The sequence below is a fragment of the Arachis hypogaea genome, chromosome 2, assembly GCF_003086295.3.
Source record: "Arachis hypogaea cultivar Tifrunner chromosome 2, arahy.Tifrunner.gnm2.J5K5, whole genome shotgun sequence".
NCBI classification, from domain to species: Eukaryota; Viridiplantae; Streptophyta; class Magnoliopsida; order Fabales; family Fabaceae; genus Arachis; species Arachis hypogaea.
The window spans coordinates 96,896,762-96,917,920 of record NC_092037.1 but is presented as its reverse complement, the minus strand read 5'-3'; the positions used below and the strand labels follow the sequence as shown (position 1 = coordinate 96,917,920).

Below are 21,159 nucleotides of genomic sequence, written 5' to 3'. Positions count from 1 at the left end.
GGAAAACAAGAAACTTAATTACTCTTTGTTTGGTGCTCTTGAAAGTTATTTTTCTTAAGCACCTATATAAATTTAAAATAGAAAGATGCTACTAGGCTTCGTCTTGCTTAATGTCATTCATTATTTAACGGCACCTTATTGAAATGTTCTAATATTACTTCAATGTTATGCCAGTCTATTATTATAAATTTATAACTAGTGTATTTAATCCATCCTCTTATTTATTTATTCTGTGTAATAATAATAAACACAATATTAGTTTAGATGCTTAGTTCTTTTTATTTTTAACTAAGAGATTTTATATTTAAATTTTACAAATATATATATATATATATATATATATATATATATATATATATATATATATATATATATATATTGAAAATTTTGTATATCAAACCTCTTTCAATCTTTATATAGTAGATAAGTATATTGTTAGTAATGAAAATTATCAAAATAAATAATCTTCCAATATATCATGACATGTCTTTTGTTTTGATTTTATGCGACAAATTCCATTATAATATATCATATAGATTTAATTAGATGATAAATCATTTAAGTTGAAATGTTTATAGTTGAATTTTTATTCCATGCACTAAATATTACTATAAGAATTTAAAAAAACATTTATTTTTTAATAGTGTCATAATTATTTACATGTAATACGTAATTTGTTAAGATCCTGCAAGTTATAAAAATATAATGATAAAAAAAATTATAAAGGAAGTCAAATGGAAAGTGAATAAAGTCACAGAATTTGAAAAATATTGTAACCTCTCCTTATGAAAGTAATGTTGTTATGTAACATTTCAATATATAAAAGATAATCTATCAAATAAAATATTGTAACCTCTCCTTATATAGAATATAGTATTCCGATGATGTAGTTTATGGACTTAGATTCTCTAAATTTTGAAATTCATTTTAGAGTGTAAAATGTAATCTTTTACTATTTATTCCATAAGTGCGACAAAAAAAATATGAGAGAAAAGTCATTTAAAGATGAGAGATCACACTTTACCTTTTAAAGTGAAAATTCAAAATTTAGAGGATCCAAATTCTTAGTTTATAATATAAGGGACATTTTTACTTTGAAAGAATAAAAGACGTACTTTTTTGTTATTCATTTTGCGAATGGTGGTATCAACATCATCTTCCCATTGGACTCCATATGATTCATATTTGCTTCGTCCTGAGTGCAACTTGACTGAATCTGGATTTATGTGGATGTGGGGACAGAATGTTGTCATCCTCCAGAGTATGCGGCCAAAGATGGATAAGTGTTGCAATGATGGAAAACACAAAGTACGTTTGCCTGAGTATAACCATCTCAGCATTGGCAACTCTTCAAGATGCAGAATCTGGAGCCGTTCAAATATTATGTTCCCACTGCTCTCGTCATTGGATACTATCTCTCGCATTGATTTACAATCGCTTATCTGCATATGCTTGAGTTGACTCAAACTTTCTGCTGCTGAAGATGTGAACAAATACAACAAATCATCGCAACGATATATATCCAATTTTGTCAGACTAGAGAAAGACACCTTGCTTGCTACTAAGTTCTTTATATCATAGCAATACTTCACTTCCAATGTTTGGATATTATCAAGGATGGGATGTATCCAAGAGTGATCCAAACCAATGGATTTGAGTTTATAAAGAGAAGATATGCTTAACCCTTTGAGAGCGAGATGCAATAGGAGTTGAACATAATCAGCCTTAGGTTTTTTCTCAAATAGCACCTCTTCAACCCTTTCCTCTGACTCTTCAAATTCAAGTTTTCGAGACTTTACTTCCCAAGTCAACTTGGCGCCTCTCATATCAAATGATAATTTCTCCAAACTCTGAAATAGGAGATTAACCTAACCAGCAACACAATCAAAATGGACTCGTTTTAAGAACAAAATATATTAGTTTGGAGATCTAATACTGAATAAATAATGTAATTCATATACAACTATGGCTGGATTTATTTGTTGATTCTCTAATTCTTCATCACTCACTAAACAATTCTAATAAACTTAGGTAACATTGATTAGATCCAAAGAAGAATATATGCCAACATCTTTTCACACAAATACTTTTTTTGAAAATTTTTTGGGATAGAAAAAATTTTCTGCAACTTATTTTTTCTATTCTATTAATTGCAATAAAAAATTATATAAAGAAAATTGTAGGCAACTAGCAATGGAAAATTGTATTATTCATCAATATTTACATTGAAGTTTCTGTTATATCTATGATATTGGACAAATTTTTTTCTTAATTACGGTGTTATTTAATTTACTTATTCCTTATCAATTTTTTTTTCTTAAGTTATATAAATTTTTATAATTGTTTGGTTAATGTAAACTGATTTCAATAAAACTATAGAATCCTCATAAGAAGTACCTTCTCGATTGGAAGTAGAACTTGTTGATCTACAAAAATCTCTGCCTCTTGACAATTGAGTATCATCCATTTACAGACTTGTATATATAGTTCTTTTAGCTTCGGAAATTGAAGCTTGTGCAGTCCCGGATAAAAGTGTTTGAGCATTGGCAGCTCTCTAAGCACCAGTGAAGCCAAAGAAGGAAGCTCAAATGTTTTGGTGTCTCCTAATTCTACAAAGATTTTTACCATTTGCTCACAGTCTTTTATTGAAAGATTATTCAGCATGGCAAGGTCTTTAGCAATGGATGTTGGAAACACATATTTCAAACTATCACATTTGTCAATGCTCAAATCTTGTAGAGCAGAAAAATGAATAATTTCTCTTGAATCTTTGTCCCATACGTGTTCCAAATTTGGTAGATTCTTTAAAGATAATTTTTTCAAACGAGGCAACCCCGTTGCTTTTGTCACCTGCTTATTGTTACTCTCATCCATATTAAAGATGACTTGCACTCCATGGCAATCGGATACATGCAGATCTTCCAAATTCTTAAAGCAATGAAGCAAATGAGATGGAATTACATGCACAAGATAACCACATTTCTTCACAATCAAAGATTTTACATTCTGAAACCTGTTTACTTGCACCCAAGTTTTGTCACACCATACTTGTTTTAAGTCTGGATGGTGTGAAAGCTCCAAATGAACCTATAAAATGATTGCGAGAAGAAAAAAGGATAATTTCTTTACTTTTAAAATTACTGTCATTGAATTATTTTTTTACAGAAATAAGTTGTTTAACTGCAAAAAATTTCAGTCATTGAATTATTTTTTTCTTAAAATAGTTACAAAGGTTTAGTTATAAAAGATAAGTATATATTTAATATATATATATATATATATATATTCAAGTTTTTGTTAAGTTATTTATTCTGAAAATAAGAAAAAATGCTTTTGCTCATAAAAACTTGGACATAAGAATCCAATATTTTTAGCAAAGAATCAGAATATATGAAATTCTTCGACAGAAAATTTAAAATAACTTAACTAAAATCAAAATTAAAAAAAGATAGACGTGTTAATATAAATTACAATATGTATATAAATAAAAAATTATACAATTCAATAAATAAAATTAAAAACATTGAGAATATGAATAAAAATTTTCAATTTCATAGAGTGCATGTCGAAATATGATTAGTATAAAAAACAATACAAACTTGTAATTTAGTTCAATATTTAGGAACGTACCAAATCCAAGTAGAAGGGGATTAAAAACGAAAATGAGCATTTAATTGTATAAATGAGGGAGCACCGAGTACCTTATACATTTGAATGGTGGCATTCAGGTCTCTTTTCCAATACCCTTTCTCTTCCTCACCAAGTACGCTTTGTAGCTTGGGCGCTGTTATGTGCTTTGTGGTAAACGTTTTCATCTTGGGACATTCTCTCAGAATTAATTTTTCCAACAATGGCACCGAAAACTCACAATTCCAGTTGCTACAGAAACTTGTGAGGTTGCTTAGTCGTTCAAGTTGTATAGTAATCAAGTTGGCAAAGACAATTTTAATCCCCTCGTCATTTTCCTGCTCATCCTTGGTAACTATTTCATTTAATTGATCACAATACTCTACCTTCAAGGTGGTCAGTTGAACCAAGCTCTTTGCTGTTGAGCATGTCATTAGAGTTTTCAATTCACCACAATGATATACTTGCAAGTATGTCAAGTGAGTGAAGGACACCGAGGAATGTGCCAATCTCCTCAATCTGTGGCAGAATTGCAATTTCAGGCGGTGCAGTGATCTCTGAAGAGCAGGATCTCTTTCAAATCCAATATCCTCCATCTCTCGTGCCCACAAAGTTAATTCCTTAAGAAGTAATACGGTTCCCAATCTTTGCTTCGGTGCGGTGTTTCCACTTGGCACGAACTCTCTAATGTTAGAATTAAAAATCAATTCAAAGATTTGTAGATTAGGAATGGTGTGGAGGAAACAGTATAGAGTTTGGTCATGATGGCTCTGCCATGTGTGCAAGTAAAGTTGTTTCAAAGAGGTAAAGCGGTACTTGCGTGTGTTGCTCATTAACCACTCTAATCCTTTAGAGTCAATAGTCAGATGCTCCAAGTTGGACATTACCTATATACATCAATTTATAAAACTCGTTATCAAATAAACTCCAATTACACCTATAGAAGAAAAACTATATCGATTGTTTAGATCGATTAATACACATATTGCAAGTGGCTTGTTTAGATCGATTGCAATCAAGAGTGCTGCCACCTATAATGCTGCTTTGGAACTTCTTATATATATATATATAATCCAGGACGTGAAGAATAAAAAAATATTTTGAGTTTTTTATGTTTTCTTTGTTTGTGTTAGATTTTGAAAAAAATTTAGGATTTTATCTATTTTATATCTTTAACTGGTAACTATCAAAATCAAACATAGAAAATTCAAAAGATTAGAATAAAATGTGGAATAAAATAAATAAATTTTTTTAGTAAATTTTTTTATCATTTTTGTATTTTGTTTTTAGTTATTTTATTCAATTTTATCAATTAATACAATATTCAATTTTTCAATTTGAATATAAGATTTTTGAATATAACATTCATTATATTATATATATTTATATATGTATCTAAATATTCAGATTGACCTTCTTATATATAGACTTATATATATCGAATTTCAATTCTATTACATCATTATATCTAATGTACATAGTAGCTCCAATTTATTCTTTATTTCATCCATTTTTTGTATTGGTTGCTCTCCTAGGGTTTCCTCATCTGGGATCCTAGGAAAGAAGATCAAGTTGGCCCTTACGAACAGCTTTATATATATATATATATATATATATATATATATATATATATATATATATATATATATATATATATGTTAAAGAAAGAAAGCTCAACACAACAAGTGGATTGTAAATGATATCTTAGTTGATGTGGGGCTGCCTCCTCATATTATTAATCTCATTATGTCTTGTATCTCTACGACTAAGATGAGAGTGCTCTGAATGGTGAAGAGCTGCAGGAGTTCACACAGTCTCGGAGAATCAGGCAAGGGGACCTGATTTCATCATATATTTTTGTTCTATGCATTGAAAGACTCCCTCAACTTATCATCAATGTTGCAATAGATCACGGCTATTGGAAGCCTATCCGGCTAAATAAGGATGGACCTCCTATCTCTCATCTATGCTTTGCTGATGACTTGATTCTCTTTGCGGAGGCAAACATAGATCAAGTGACTATCATCAATAAAAGTCTTGAAGCCTTTTGTATTAGCTCCGGACAGAAAGTCAGCCTTGATAAGACACGAATTTTTTTCTCAAAGAATGTAGCAAATAATATGAGAACTGAGCTCAGTGAAACCCTCCAGTTTACTAGAATGGACAATCTCGGTAAATACTTAGGAGTTCCTTTGCTTTACTCCAAAGTGTCCAAACACACTTTCGACGACATTATCAATAAGCTAAATTTGAAACTCAACTCGTGGAAAGCTTCTTCTCTCTCTTTGGCAAGAAGATCTACTTTGGTGAAATCTGTTCTTTCTTCTATTCCTTTATATACGATGCAAACTGCCTTACTTCCTTCTGCTACTTGTAATGCTATTGATCGTAAATGCAAGAATTTTTTTTGGAGAGACACCAAACAAACTAGAAAAACCCACTTATTGAGTTGGGATAAAGTGGGGAGCTCGAAGAAGTCAGGAGGCTTTAGAATTCGTCATGCTAGTAAGATGAATCAGGCTCTCATGATGAAAAATGGGTGGAGACTCATAGGAAAAAAGGATACATTATGGACTAAAGTGCTTATGGCTAAGTATAAGGTGGACAACAATGTTATTCCTACTGTCGAACGCAGAAGAAATAGCTCAAACCTCTGGAAAGGAATCTACAACTCATGGTCAGAAATTCAGAAGCACCATATTTGGAGGATTGGAGATGGATCCAAGATTCAGTTTTGGAATCATCATTGGATCCCCAATTTGGGAGCTCTCGAGCCTCAGGCTCTGCAGGTAAATGCAACTATTAACTGTGACAGCACTTTGATGACTTTTTAACTGTTTCAGGATTTTGGGATGTTAATAAGCTCAGGGAGTGTCTACCTGATGAAGTAGTGCAATGAATTGTTGCCATGTCCCCTCCTTTACCATGGAAACAGACAAACCATGTAACCTGGAATCTCTCCATGGATGGAACCTTTCAACTAAAGCAAGTGTACCAAGCTCTTATAGATAGCACAACCCAACCGGATAGAATCTTCAGTTACATTTGGCATTGGCGTGGCTCAGAGCGTATTCGGTACTTCTTATGGTTGTGTGCTCATAATTTCATTCTTACTAGCACTGAGAGAAAGCAGCGTCACCTCACTAACTGTGCCTGTTGCCGGAGATGTGTGATTGAGGATAAGACTATCACCCATGTCCTTAGAGATTGTGCCTATGTTAAAAAGTGTTTGGTTCTCCTTTCTCCCTATGGACTGGCGTTAGGGCTGGCAATAGGTAGGGTAGGGTAGGGTTTGGACCCTACCCGCGGTTAAAATTTTATTAAACTCTACCCTACCCTATCCGCGGGTTGAGAATCTCTCAACCCTAACCCTACCCGCACTCTAAAATTCTAAACCCTACCCTATCCGCAGAAATATCAAATTTTTTCAAAGTAAATATAAAATTCAATCATTTCGAATTTTATACATATTAATAACATAAAAAAATAAAAAACTAATGCTCTAAATTACTAAATTAACTAACTAATTTTAGTGGTTGTTCACTTATTGTAAGTTATTACATAAAAGAGGTTGTGGGTTCAACTCTCACTTCCTTCACTATATACCTAATTTTTATAAAATATTTGTTATATATGAGGTGCAGGTAGGGTAGGGTAGGGTACACCCTAAACCCGTACCCTACCCTACCCGCAGGCATACCCGAACCGTACCCGACCCTACCCGCAGCGGGTCGGGTAGCCTACCCTACCCGAACGAGTTGGACCGAGTTGGGTACCTGCGGGTAGAGTATGAATTGCCAGCCCTAACTGGCGTAACAACTTCTTTAATCTGAATGCACAAAAGTGAATGATGTTTAATCTTTCCTAGAATAGCAATTGGTGGACCTTTTTTGGTATAGCCATTTCATCTCTTTGGTTTTACCGAAATAAGGTGGTCTTTGAGGGTGTTCGAACTCCGTCGAGCGCTATGGTAGATCAAATCAAAGCAAGAGTTGAGGAGTTGAACCGCTTCACTAATTTTGATCCCCATCAGTATACTCTGAGCACTCCTCCTATTCGGTATATCTGTTGGAAGCCCCACAAGAGAATACCATTAAAATTAATGTTGACGGCTTCTTTTTGAGCTACTCTAATAATACTGCCTGCGGAGGTATTTTTGAAAATCATTTGGGAGGCTTCTTTAAGGCTTTTTCATGCCACCTTGGTAGTTGTACTATTATGCATGCTAAGCTTTGGGACATTAGCTATGGCCTTCAATTAGCAGTTGCAAAGAAGTACGTGAATATCATCGTAGAATTTGATTCCTTGGCAACTCTAAAGCTCATCAAAATGGGTGTCTTGATAGTCATCCGTGTGCACCTTTAATAGAAGATATTAGAATTTTTTTCCGTCACATTCCCACCATTGCCTAGAGCCACGCTCCTCGAGAAGAAAATATTGTTATTGATCATCTTGTTAAAAAGGGACAAAATCTTCCCTTGGCTTACATACTTTTGCTGCTACCTCATCGGATATAAGTCATTTGTTAGTTTTTGATTGTTCTGGCTCTCTGATTTTGAGAGGCTTTAGTTAGTTTTCTTGTTCTTATTTTTGGCCTTTCGACTCCTATTCCATCCAAAAAAAAAAGTTTAGATCGATTGCATAATTGAGGCTATTGAGATCTAAAAAGCTGATTTTTTCTAAAAGCATATAAATATTTATATTCTAATTTGGTAAGAAAAAAATTATTTCTATGCATAAGAAAAATAAGTATGATTTTATTTTGAAATGATGGATATATTTCTGTTAGAAATAAATTAGAATATAAGTGATAATTGATTTTGATGGATACATAATCTTTGTGTGTTTGAATACACATATGAATTTAAATTTTATAAAATTAGACTTTTGTCCCCTTAAAATTTTATTCAATAGTGTGATTCTTTTATTTATTCATTTACAATTTTACATTAAAAAAAAGGTAAAAGTAAGGAGTATAGCATGGATGTAGTTATAAAATAACGGAACTAAAGAAATTATTAGAGCACCAGGACCATTGAAAAATTATATTGTTAGAAATTTTTAATAATATAAATGCATATATAAATTTACTATTTCATAAAATTATTTGAGTTTTATATTGAAAACAAGTGTCATTAGCAAATATCTTTTTATATTTATCAATATTAATTCTTGTTTTTTTTTTTTACAGGAATATTAATTCTTATTAGGCAATGTACTTATAGTAATAATTTCTCCTTCAATTTATGCTTGATGCCTATGAGGTCATGACCATGATGTGGTAGATATAGACTATAGAATACAATAATGTTATAGGTTTTGCTGGTAAGCACTTTTACCTTTTCAGGCGATAAGAATGCTGTTTCTTGTTCATTGGCACTTTCTGTTTTGAATATTTCCAGATTTGGACACCCAGTCATTCTCAGTTGCTTCAATTTGGACACTCTACAATATGTCTCCCTTTGTACAAACATCGGATGCTTGGTAAGTTACTAAATGACATGGAGACTACTTCAGGGAACTCCAATGCTTCACTGCTTGTTTCTGATCCTCCATCGTACGCAATGATTTCCTCCAAATTACGACATGAGTATATCCAAAAGCTTTCTAGTTTTCCAAGATCCTTGGCAATAGAAGCTGGCAACACATTGCTCAAAGTGTTACATGAAGAAATCTCTATACTCCGCACATTTGTGAAGTTAACCACTCCTTTTGGATCTTCACTCCATACTTGCTTTAGATAAGGGAGAGAACCCAAATCAATAACCTCCAATAATGCAGATTTATTTGTGTCACTTTGTTGCGAAGGAAGTCTACTTTTGAAAATGAATTCCACCCACTCACACAAATAAACCTTCAAGCTTTTCAAACTCAAACATTTCATGTGACTAGGAAAAATCTTGTCAATCTTATTGCATTGGCTAATATCAACAGAAATGATACTAGAAAATGAATCTGCCCTTACTTCATCTTCACGTGGCCATATTTCTTTTAACATCTCCATTCGACTCAATTGGATTTCCTCCAATTTAGGAAAGATACAATCCTGTTTTGATGCAAAATAAGACAATTATATAATATACATAAAACATAAAAAAAATCTATTACAAATTTTATAATTCTACGCACCTTCGAATACTCATTGTTATTTTCTTCGCTGATGAATAACTTCTCCATTAGTGAACACTCACTTATGGAGATGCTTTTTAGCTTATTGAGACTGCGAGCCATAGACAATGAGCATAAATATGTCAAGTTACAGTCTATCAACGTTAATTTTATCAAGTTCTGAAACCAATCATTTGAAATTCGATCGCTCCATATGCTGTGGATCTTGATTGAGAACAACTTCAAGCTCTCTAAGTTTGGAATTTCTACCTGCAAGAAAACATACACAAAAATCATGTTATTCAGTTTGGAAGCACTAATATAAAAATGTTAAATACAGGTTATTTTAAACTTGAGGAGCATACATTTTCATCAAAAAGAGAAAAGGAAGTTGTGGAACTCTGCTCATCCTCTGCTGGGACAATTCCTATGTCGTCAGTGATTCTTGCTTGCTTTTCCATAGATCCCGGTTCCAAAGGCATGTCTGCATTGTTGTAAAAACTGACAAATGATGGTAACTTCTGTAACGTCAAAGAGCATAACTTATGAAGCACAACCTTCTTGGATCCTTCTTCTTTACTAATAACTGCTTGTAGAGAATCACATTCAGAGACATCAATTGTTTCTAGACTAGTAAGAAATTCAACAATGTAAAAGAAGAATATGCTCTTCAATTGGGGGCACATCTTCACTTTGATTATCTTTAGTCTAGAGAATGAGGAATTGTAATAGGACTGCAACATATCTTCTTTATGTTCTTTAGGTTGAACAGGCTGAGGAACTCTAAACTGGGAAAAGCATCATGAGGTTGTGACAACTCCATTGAATTCACAATGTATTCAATGTCATTGTTATTTACGATGGAAAAGTGTTTCAGATCTGGAAATCCATTCAGATTCAGCTCATAAAATACATTTTGAACCCCGTGTAGCTCTCCCAATAGGAAATTCACCACTCCTTTGAATAGCAATTTGACTCCTTTGAGGGAGTGAATATCCATGCCAGGTTCTAGCTGCAGTGCCAAAGATCTTGAAGCTTCATATTTTTGGGCATCTTGAAATCTCCGATTGAAATTGTCTCAAAGTCTCCAATCACAATCTTGTAATCATTCAACTCGTGAAAGAACAAGTCTGCGGCAAAAGCTCAACATTAGGGATGTAGACATCTAAAGTATTCAACTGATGCAGATGTTTCAACTCAAAAAGAGCTGAAATTTGACTCTGATTTATCTGTCCTTTCACCTCCATTTTAGTCAAGCTATTTTCTATATACAATTCTTCCAAATTAGGGAAGCTTGATAAAGATAAAGACTTAGTGGAGCTGCTTATAAAACAATCGCTAATGTCTAGCAACTGTAACTTTCTTAGGCCCTCCAACACTGTTGGCCAGTCTTCAAATCTAGATCCTGAAAGGCTAAGAATCCTCAACTTTCTCAAATGATTTAAAACGGACAAGTCACGAAGAGTGCATTTCTCCAAGCAAAGCATTCTGAGGTTTGGTAAGCATTTGATTGAAGACGGCAGACTCTGCAAATCTATTCCGGATAATACTAAAACTCTGAGTTCTTCCATTTCTTCAAAAAATGTATCAGGTATTTTCAAAGTGGAATCATCACAGTCAATATAAAGGAATGTAAGCCGAGGACAGTTAACACGTTCTGGGAGCCCATCCACAATATGGCACTTGTGTAGATAAATTGCAGAGTACCTCTCAAGTTGTTCCTTGTGAGGCCAGACATCCAGTGTTTTGTTTCTCAGGGTAAATACATTTTGATTCTTGCACGCTATAGATAGAGCAGCATCTCGAACTATATCGTGCATATTGAAATTATCGTTGGAAGTACTACTATCCAACAAGCCTGAATTTTTTAGCATCTGGATTGACTGGGATATGCTCTGACGGGCGCCCCTCAGTGTATGGACATCATTAAGTATGCCCAAACCATAACAGTACTTCACCAAGTCAACAATTAATGACTGATGATACATTTGAGCACACACTAGGAAAATGGACTTGAGCTCCTCGCTTTCTAGATGATCATAACCCATCTTCACAGAATTCTCCATGTACCTGTGCACCTCATTTGATCCTTGTTGGTTTTTGAGTCTTTCTAGTTCGCCTTCCCACTCTAGCTTGTTCTTCTTCATTAACCACCTTCCGACTATAATAACTGCCATTGGTAACCCAGCACAATAATTATGAAGGGTTTCTGGGTTGAACTTGGGAATTTCATTTGACATTTCAACCACCTTCTTGAACAATGTCAGAGTATCCTTTTCATCTAACTTGGGGACAGAGGAAATTAATTTTTCTTTAACATTCATCTTACCGAGCAACACTTCTTTATATCTTGAGGTGACCAAAATTTTGCATCCCCGCTTGCTGGTGCCAGAACTGCCAGGAGAATTTTCACTTGCCGTTTGCTCTTCCTCTTCCTTTTTGCTGCTAGTCACGTGGCTTGAAACGACATCGTCATCATCAAATGGAATCCCAATCTTATTCAAGTCCAGTTCATCCCAAAGGTCATCTAAGATCACAAAGGTATTCTCCTGTTTCAGCCTCTTCCTCAGAAGTGTTGCTCTCCCATTCTCACCTATATTTCCAAAGGTTAATCTTAAACCGTCAGCGATATCTTGCTGAACCTTTAGAAGGTCTGGATCTTTCTTCACGATTGCCATGACCACCGTATCAAACAATTTGCTGTCGCCAGCCTGCTTTGCAATTCGTTTGACGAGAGAGGTCTTGCCCACACCACTAGGCCCATGCAGTCCAACCATTCTCACCGTGGAATCTTTTAGTTGCTCCAGGATTTTCTCAATGATACCCTTCCTTGATTCGAATTCAAGATAGTCACCATCAAGTGGATTGATATCCGCAAACGTTACAGCTGGTGGAAGTGAAATATTTGCAAGAATGTTGGGTGCTTCCTGATTTAGCTCTTTGATTGCCGGTGCCAATATCTTCTTTGCTTTCCTGCCAAGTTGACGCCTGTGCCACAAGAAAGGCAGAGCCCCGCTAGAGCACCCCCCGCTAAAGCAACTTGTCTTGGATTCAAGGATTTTGTCATCGTGAAACTCCTTACTTTCTTCCAGCTTCGTTGCCACCTTGTCGAGCCAATCTCGAGCAGTAGGTGTCATTTGGTTTACATTGTCTTTAGCAGCTTTAACTTTCTCATCTACCGTTTTCTTATTACTTTTAAGAGTCGTAATGAGTTCTTTTAACTCTTGTTCATGGTCTTTGTAATTGATTATATAATCAAGTTGTCGAATGCTCGCTTCCAGTGCCAAGTCAATAACTTTATCTAACGGTTTAAACGGAAGGCTCTCCATCTTCGAGACCTATTATATCAAGAATATGTATGCATCCTGGAAAACAATATATATGGAAACAAACCAATATGAAGAACGAATCACAAAAGTTAAAAGAGGAGTGCTAGGAACCAGTAATTTTTGTGTTTTGTAACTCTCAATTGGTCATCAATAGTGTTTTTAATGATGTAAGATTATATCCAATAGTGATAGATCACTCACTTTTCTTTTGATGGTTAAGTACTGGCCACAAAACACAAAAGTTACTGGCTCTTATACTTTTCCAAGTTGAAAAATACAGAAAATAATATTTGCACAAGTATATATTTACTCTGGGCTTTCCCCTTTTCCTTTTTGAAAAAAAGACAAACTATTACACACAAATTTATATTTTGTTTTTAAAGAGAAAAGCACAAAAGATCGATGCATATAAAAGAATCGTGCAAATATTATCAAAAAGAGAAACTCTTGGGACAACCATTTTTAACGGGTGAATACCCGACTCGATACTGATAATTTTTTTTAAAAAATTACAAAATTTTAAATTAAAAGAAAATATTTTTAGTCTTTGATATTTAATTTTATGAGACTGTTTTACTCTTTTGTCAATGATTTTTTTTAAAATATACTTATGTGACATATTAATTATTAATATATTCTTCATTTAAATTTTTAAATAAAAATAATTTAAAATTTACTAATATTTTAACAAAAAAGAATATATTACTCCTAGTTAGTTCTTAATAGATGGATCAACAATTTAACATACTTATTCCATTAATATATAGAGAAAAAATTGACAGATAGACTAATCAGTCTCATAAAAATAAAGATCAGTGACCGAAAAAAAAATTGTTGAGGATCACGTTGTCTTTTGAAGTAATTTGCAATGGCCGTTTAGGATTTTTTCTCATTTTAATATTTTTGGCTAACATTTGATCACAACAAATATTAAATTATTTTTAACAAATAAATTTTATTAATTTATATATATAAAATTCTAATAAATATAAGTGCAAACTATATACTTTTTATGTGTAAACATCTGTAAATATAAATGTAAATTATTATTAGTTAAAAATAATAATATTTACTAATCATGTAGTATTATTGCTCTATCAAAATTAAATATTACATGCCACTAATTTAAATTTAGAACCACGTTAAAATCTTATTTCTAAAATACTTTTTAATTATATATCTAATATATAATTAATTTTTATCATATTTTAAAATCTTTAAAAAAATTATTTGTGTTTCTTTTTTTTTTGATAAAATAAGGTATTATCTCTCTGGACAGTATTAAAAATTTAAAATGAGTCAAAAACATATTTGGACACATTGCGTGCACAACTTTTTATGAACTACTAGAGTGAGTTTTGCGCCATGTGTGAAAAAAATAAATTAATTATATTATAAAGTGTATTTTAATATTATTTAGAGATAGATTGAATAATATGTAAACTAATAAATCTAAAATAATTTATATTAAAAATATTTTTTAAAATATTTATTTAATAATTTTTATATAATTTTATATAATTATTCAACAAAAATGTAACACAAATTGAATTATAGTTGATTGTTTCAAGAATTTGAATTCATTTATTTTTAAAATAAATATAAATATTTTATATGAAAGTTGTACGAATTTATATTTTTATTAGTTGTTTTCGTTGTTTACAAATAATTAAAAAAGAAGTAAAAGAATAAATTTGAATGAAATTATCAAAAAATATAATATAAAATTATGAATTAATTTTATAATCATATATATCACTATATGAAAAATACTGAATACTATTGGATAACGATTTGATACGATGATTTGACGGCGTGAATACTATTTTAATTTCTTTTAAATGTCAATTTATTTTGATATTTTTATTTAATATATGTGTTTGCTAACATACACAGGAGTGTACTAATGTCATTAAGTTTATGTACAACTCATGATCGAACTATAAGAAGATTCTTGCTAAAAACCAGAGAGTAATGGTTAAGAAGTGAACGGTAAAAGGTAAAAACTCAACGTATTTAAATTTTAGCTAATTTATATCCTTTATTTTTTTTTAATTATGTATTTATGATTAACTAGTGCTAAATATTTTTTTTGTGCAGAAAAAATTTATATGGGAGAAGACTCATGATGCTATGATCAGGAAGATCTTTGACCATCGGATGGCTAGGCAGCTTCAGCAGATGCTTAGATCGTACGTGAGAAGTGACCACCTCACTTAGTGGCTCTGCTCGGACATTAAGAAGACACTCTACATCTATCGGGAAACTGATAAGGGGTTCAGGCATTGCCGAGCCACAAATAGAGCTAACAGGGCATCGACCAGATTATCAAAGTATACCGGCGGATTAGCAACTTTCATGGAGACAAAGGTCAAGCTGGTATGTAACTTATTTTATTTTGTTATTAAGTTGTTTTGTCTTTGACATATAATGTCATTATTACTTGATTTAACATGTTGTTTCAATATGTGTAATGTAAGTCGTTGGATCGTGATGCGACAATGGCAGAAATCTTCAAGTATACTTACACCTTGAATTTGTATAAGGAGAGATTTGCTGATTAGTGGTCTACGAATTCCTATGTGAAATGTGATTTAAAGTTTAACATGTATTTGTTTTCAATTAATTGTCGTCTTAGTCATAACACGTGTTACACAGAAGTTCTACACAGAGAAATTGAAAGTTGCAACCCATCAATTTCAGCATACTGGAGAGGACGATAAAAACTCTGCTAATTCAGTCGTCAATCCTGATATAGTTTAGCGTGAGACCGCCTCTGAACCGTACAAAAATTGCATTTGCAGGCTGGGATCGTTCTTCGTTAACAATTTTCGCAACTCCATATTGAGGGCTTCATCTGCTTCTGCCACCAGCCTTGTCGATCTCGAGAAAAACGTCGATTTGAAGGAGTAGGTGCAGAATCTCACCCAGAGCCTTCACTAACAAGCTCAACAGCTGCAGCAGTTTGAGGAGAAGTATAACGAGATCCTCATATGCGTGTCGGACACAGATTTTCTCAAGCTGAATCTTAGGCAGGAGTTGGAGCAGATTCAGCGGATGCAGCAACAGATAGCAGTGTACCACGAGCAGATGCGCGCTGGTGGCAGCGGCACTACTGGAAGGACACCGACATCACTGCCTAGACCATCGCCTCAGCAGGACCAGTGGAATGACAGTGACGACAACTATCAGGACCCAAAGTGATTAGGGTCTTGTTCTGCTCTATTTAATTTTATCTTATTTATTTGACTTTTTATTTTGTACGTACACTTAATATTTACTAAAATCCTTATTCAATTTTCATTATTTAAAATTTGTCTACTAATTGTGTTAAAAAAAATTTAAAAAATAAAAAAATAAAATTTACCATCAAATTTACTGGGAGAAAAATTCGACGGTAAGTTAGCGAAAACAATATAATATAGTGTCAAAATCACTGGCGGAAAGCCAAATATTTTTTTTTTTATCAAAGAATCCACTGGTAACTACCGTGGTCATTAATTATTTTTCTTGTAGTACTAGTAAATCTGACGATATTCAATATTTTCTTATTATACTAGTAAATCTGACGGTATTCAATATTTTTCTTGTAGGAATATATCTAAAATAAGTACAACAACTTTTAAATAATTTTATAAATTTTAAAATAATTTCAAATTTAATATTAAACAAGTTTTTAATCTTTTTGTTTTAATTTATTTTCAACGATGTTAGTTGAAGTTCTCAACATTTCTTTTTTCAGAAAATAAAAGATGAAACAAAGAATAAAATAACATAAGGGTAACAAAGGTGTTTTATACTGCTCACTAAAAATTTTTTAAAACCGTATAAATTATGTTGATGGGTTCAATTTCCGTAACCGATAATCTAAAATTAAAAGAAAATGAAGTCCGCTAGAAACAACAAAACTATATATAGATGTGATATAAATATGCAATGGACCTTACCTTAATCCTTAAGTCAGGTAAAATCATCGACAACTAACTGTAGTTCTACATTTTTCTTCTCCAGATGCGTCACCTGTTCATATGTTCTTGAATTTTTCTGCACTGCAAAAACGCATTCATATATGAAATGGGTTAAACAATATTTTTGTTAAAGTAACAATGGCCAAACGTCTTGACAAGGGTAAAAATCAAAGAAACAAACCGTCTAAAGTTGGATTAGGATGATTGACCCTAGCTACATTGAGAAACTGCCACGAGAAGAGATGAATGAGCTTAGCTGCAGAAGAAGTTTGTACCCTAAACAAGAGATTGCAAAAGAGGGTGAAAAATGTTGAAGCAGCTACTGTGCGATAAGTGATGGATGGAAAATGAGCGCTGAACCAAATAAATGGCGAAACACACCACTATCCCGTTGGCATTGTCTTTTCCAATAATATTGTTGCTGACGCAAAATCAGATTTTATATTTTAGGCATATGTCATGAAGCAAATATTAAGCTATGTTTTAGTTAACAATGGTACTGGTTATGCTCTCTGCTCTCAAATAATAAATATTTATTTTAAAATTTTATTAATCTATCAAATGGTGATTTTAAAATGTTAGACAATATTAACAAATTCTTTTATTAATAACTTTATCATACAAAAATATAGAATAAGGGCAATCTGTCTCTGTAGTTTAGGTCAAACATACTCTGCTAGAGTTTACTAAAATAGAGCTCTCTTTATGCCGTCAGTAGACATGTTTGATGAATAAATAAATTAATATTTATCAAAAGATTAATAAACTAATATTAAGTAAATATAGTGACATGATCAATGACTTAATAAATAAATTAATAAAGTGATCACTTATACTTATATTGTATGGACACATAATATTTAATGTATTCATTAGGTGGTTGATTCATATCAAAATGTAAAGATAAAAATAATAGTAGATACAACAAGAACATGTGATTTATGGTGCATAGATCATTGGAAACTTCAAACTAGTTGGATCAAAAAATAATACAAACTTTTTTTTGTTGACTAAAATTATTTCTGAGATTCTAATTGCACACAAGAATATCTTTGGAATCGACAAATGATGCTCTCTATTAAATCGAATTAGCCAACTTTCATTTATATATGTTAATCTGTCTAACCTAATTCGATTTATGTATGTAGGTCTCCAACAAAGTAAATCGAATTAGGCTACTTCGATTTATTTCAAAAAATCCCAACCATGTATAAATCTACTCCACCTAATTTGATTTACCTAATGCATGCATAGATCGAATTTGCCTAATTCGATTTATGTCCATCTCAACATCACCTACTAAATCTAATCATCCTAATTCGAATTACTACTGAAAATTATAATTCGAATTGTCCTAATTCGATTTACATAGAAATAGGTTTTAGGTGATATACGTATCAGTTTTGGTTTTGGGTGATATAGATAATATTTTGATGCAATTAGTTTATGTGGGTAACTTTGCCCTCATATTGGGAATGAAGACATGAAGTGGAGGTATCCTACTCTAACCTTAGTCTAAGGAGTGAAGCAATATTGACGAAGAAGATATGTGAGGAAGGTGGTATCTTATTTGAGGAAACAGATGAAGAACACATCTTACAGAAGCTGATGGAGAGGAGAAAGTCTTTTGAAAAAACAGAATCTGTTTAAAAAAGGAATCAGAAGAGCAATATAAGGAGAGGACCAAAAGCAATTGCTAAATCCCAAAGGGTCCTCAGATCAAGTGTGAAAATCTTTTTTCCAAATGAGAATTGCTTTATGGAATGTAAAGAGTTTTGGGGTGGGAGGGTAGAGATAGTTAAGAGTTTATGCAAAAATAATAAAGTAAAATTTGTGGGTCAGATAGCAACAATAAAGGAGTCGATTGATAGGATACTAGTGATAGGACTTTGTTGGGGTGGTAGTGATATCAATTGAGTGGTGGTTGAATAAGAGAATTAATAAAATTGTGAAAGAATAAGAAAATAAAAGAATTGTGAAAGAAAAAGATGAAGAAATTTTATTGATTGTGGATTGAATGAATTGTAAACTATGAAGGTAAAACTAAGTATATATAGAGTATTGGCCTATGAAAGATAAAATTAGATAAAGATAAGATATAGATAAAGATAAAGATAACTATAAGATAAGATAAAGACTAAATTATAATTTAATTTGTGTATTCTGTTGGGCTGAATTTGTGGGCCGTGAGACGTCTTTATTGTTGTCATGGGCTAAGGTGGAAGAGTGGTTTAATACGCCCCCGCAAGTTGGTGGATGGAAGATGTCAATAATCTACAGCTTGGATAAGTTCCGATGAAATTGTTGAGAAAAGCGCGTCTGACGTGGTGACGCGTAGGAAGATGCGTGCGGCAGAGCTTGAGCTGTCTACTGCAAAAATATAAAAGGAGATGCTGTGCTTGAGCAGCGATCTTTAAATAATTGCGTGCGGCGGAGCTTGAGCTGCCGACGACAAAAATACATAAAAGGAGATGCTGTGCTTGAGCAGCGATCTTTAACCAATTGCGTGCGGCGGAGCTTGAGCTGCCGACAGCAAAAATACATAAAAGGAGATGCTGTGCTTGAGCAGCGATCTTTAAACAATTGCGTGCGGCGGAGCTTGAGCTGCCGACGGCAAAAATACATAAAAGGAGATGCTGTGTTTGAGGGAGAGAGAGCAAGTAGCGATCTTCATAAAAAAAAGAATGAAAAAATAAAAAATAAAAAAAATAAAACAAATAAAACAAATAAAACAAATAAAACAAAAAAAAATAAAAAAATAAAAAATAAGCGTGTAAAACGCAACAAGATTGATCTTTAGAGGGCGCGTATGGCGCAATAAGAGTGGTCTTCAAATGGCGCGTAGAGCGCAATAAGAGTGCAGATGGAACTGCTAGAACAGATGCACATTGAACTGCTAGAACAGATGCAGATTGAATTGCTGAAACAGAATACTGACGAAACTCCCGGAAGAAGTTGCAGATGAAATGCTAGAAGAAGGCGCAGACGGAATTGCTGGTAAAGAACCGGGATAATCAAAACTGTGGTAGAATTTTCACTTGGATGCATGTAACTAAATCTATGATTATTTATTGTGGGAGGAAGTTGAAAAAGAAGCATGGTGATTTCTCACCGAAAAGATGATAACTTATATATCCTCCTCAAGGAGGATACCATGGCTCTGATACCATGATAAAATTGTGAAAGAATAAGAAAATAAAAGAATTCTGAAAAAAAAAAAGATGAAGAAATTTTATTGATTGTGGATTGAATGAATTGTAAACTATGAAGGTAAAACTAAGTATATATAGAGTATTGGCCTATGAAAGATAAAATTAGATAAAGATAAGATATAGATAAAGATAAAGATAACTATAAGATAAGATAAAGACTAAATTATAATTTAATTTGTGTATTCTGTTGGGCTGAATTTGTGGACCGTGAGACGTCTTTATTGTTGTCATGGGTTAAGGTGGAAGAGTGGTTTAATAAGAATTGCTTAGGAGGTAATGGATAGGTAGTGAAGGGATCTTAATGATTGGTAGTGATGGGTAAGTTAGAGATGAACTTTGAGTGTGTCATTTGTGTAATGTATGATAAATATAATAAGGACGAAAAATTCAGTTTTTTGGGCAAGCTTTCTGAGGTTAAACCAAAGGTTGGCCTTTTCTTTCTCTTCAATGGCAACTTTAAACCAAATCTGGAATGTGGAGAGAAATGGTAGTAGAGCTTTAATTTAAAGAATGGGTTAATCTGATGGACTTGGTTGACATGAAATTAGTAGGAAGAAGGTTTACTTGCTATGAGGAGATCTTAGAGAAAAATTGGTAGGGTGTTCATTGAAGGTAAGTGGTAGGATACTTGGAATGATCTAAATAAGAAAAGTCAGTCAAGAGCATTGTCTAATCATTACCCTTTGCTAGTTACTTGGAAGGGGCGCATTGGGGGGTCCAAATCCGTTTAGAATATTGGATGTTTAGCTATCACACAAAAACTTTATCAATATGGTCAGAAATGGGAAAAACTTGAGGGTCTAAGTGCTTATTTGGGCGCCATTATTTTGATAAAAAAAGATCTTATTTTAATAAAAAAAGATCTTTTTTTATTTTTTAGCGTGTTTGGCAAATTTCAAATAGTAAAAGTAAAAG

At 32.8% G+C, this 21,159-nt stretch overlaps 2 protein-coding genes across 4 annotated transcripts in view; both read right to left on the bottom strand.

The window, feature by feature from the left end:
- LOC112754411 (uncharacterized) overlaps positions 1-21,159 on the bottom strand; it is a 43,272-nt gene that overhangs the window by 10,072 nt on the left and 12,041 nt on the right. For 2 of the 3 annotated variants that reach the window (XM_072221563.1, XM_029293170.2), the window contains exons 2-9: positions 17,214-17,308; positions 17,012-17,113; positions 10,101-13,100; positions 9,757-10,005; positions 8,967-9,673; positions 3,702-4,514; positions 2,398-3,087; positions 1,116-1,868 (exon numbers count right to left, since the gene is read on the bottom strand). In XM_072221563.1, coding sequence (XP_072077664.1) covers positions 1,116-1,868; positions 2,398-3,087; positions 3,702-4,514; positions 8,967-9,101 — 2,391 coding nt within the window. In that variant the 5' untranslated portion in view covers positions 9,102-9,673; positions 9,757-10,005; positions 10,101-13,100; positions 17,012-17,113; positions 17,214-17,308. Of the gene's footprint in view, positions 1-1,115; positions 1,869-2,397; positions 3,088-3,701; positions 4,515-8,966; positions 9,674-9,756; positions 10,006-10,100; positions 13,101-17,011; positions 17,114-17,213; positions 17,309-21,159 lie in introns of those variants that run through there. The other variant, XM_072221564.1, reaches the window with a different exon arrangement.
- Positions 10,845-13,064, bottom strand: LOC112728900 (probable disease resistance protein At4g27220). Its single transcript, XM_072210537.1, has one exon. It carries the CDS (start codon positions 13,062-13,064, stop codon positions 10,845-10,847), a length of 2,220 nt encoding a protein of 739 aa, XP_072066638.1.

What these genes read in the sequence shown, in the direction of transcription:
- LOC112728900 (XM_072210537.1), bottom strand. Translation starts at nt 13,064, where the DNA reads ATGGAGAGCCTTCCGTTTAAACCGTTAGATAAAGTTATTGACTTGGCA.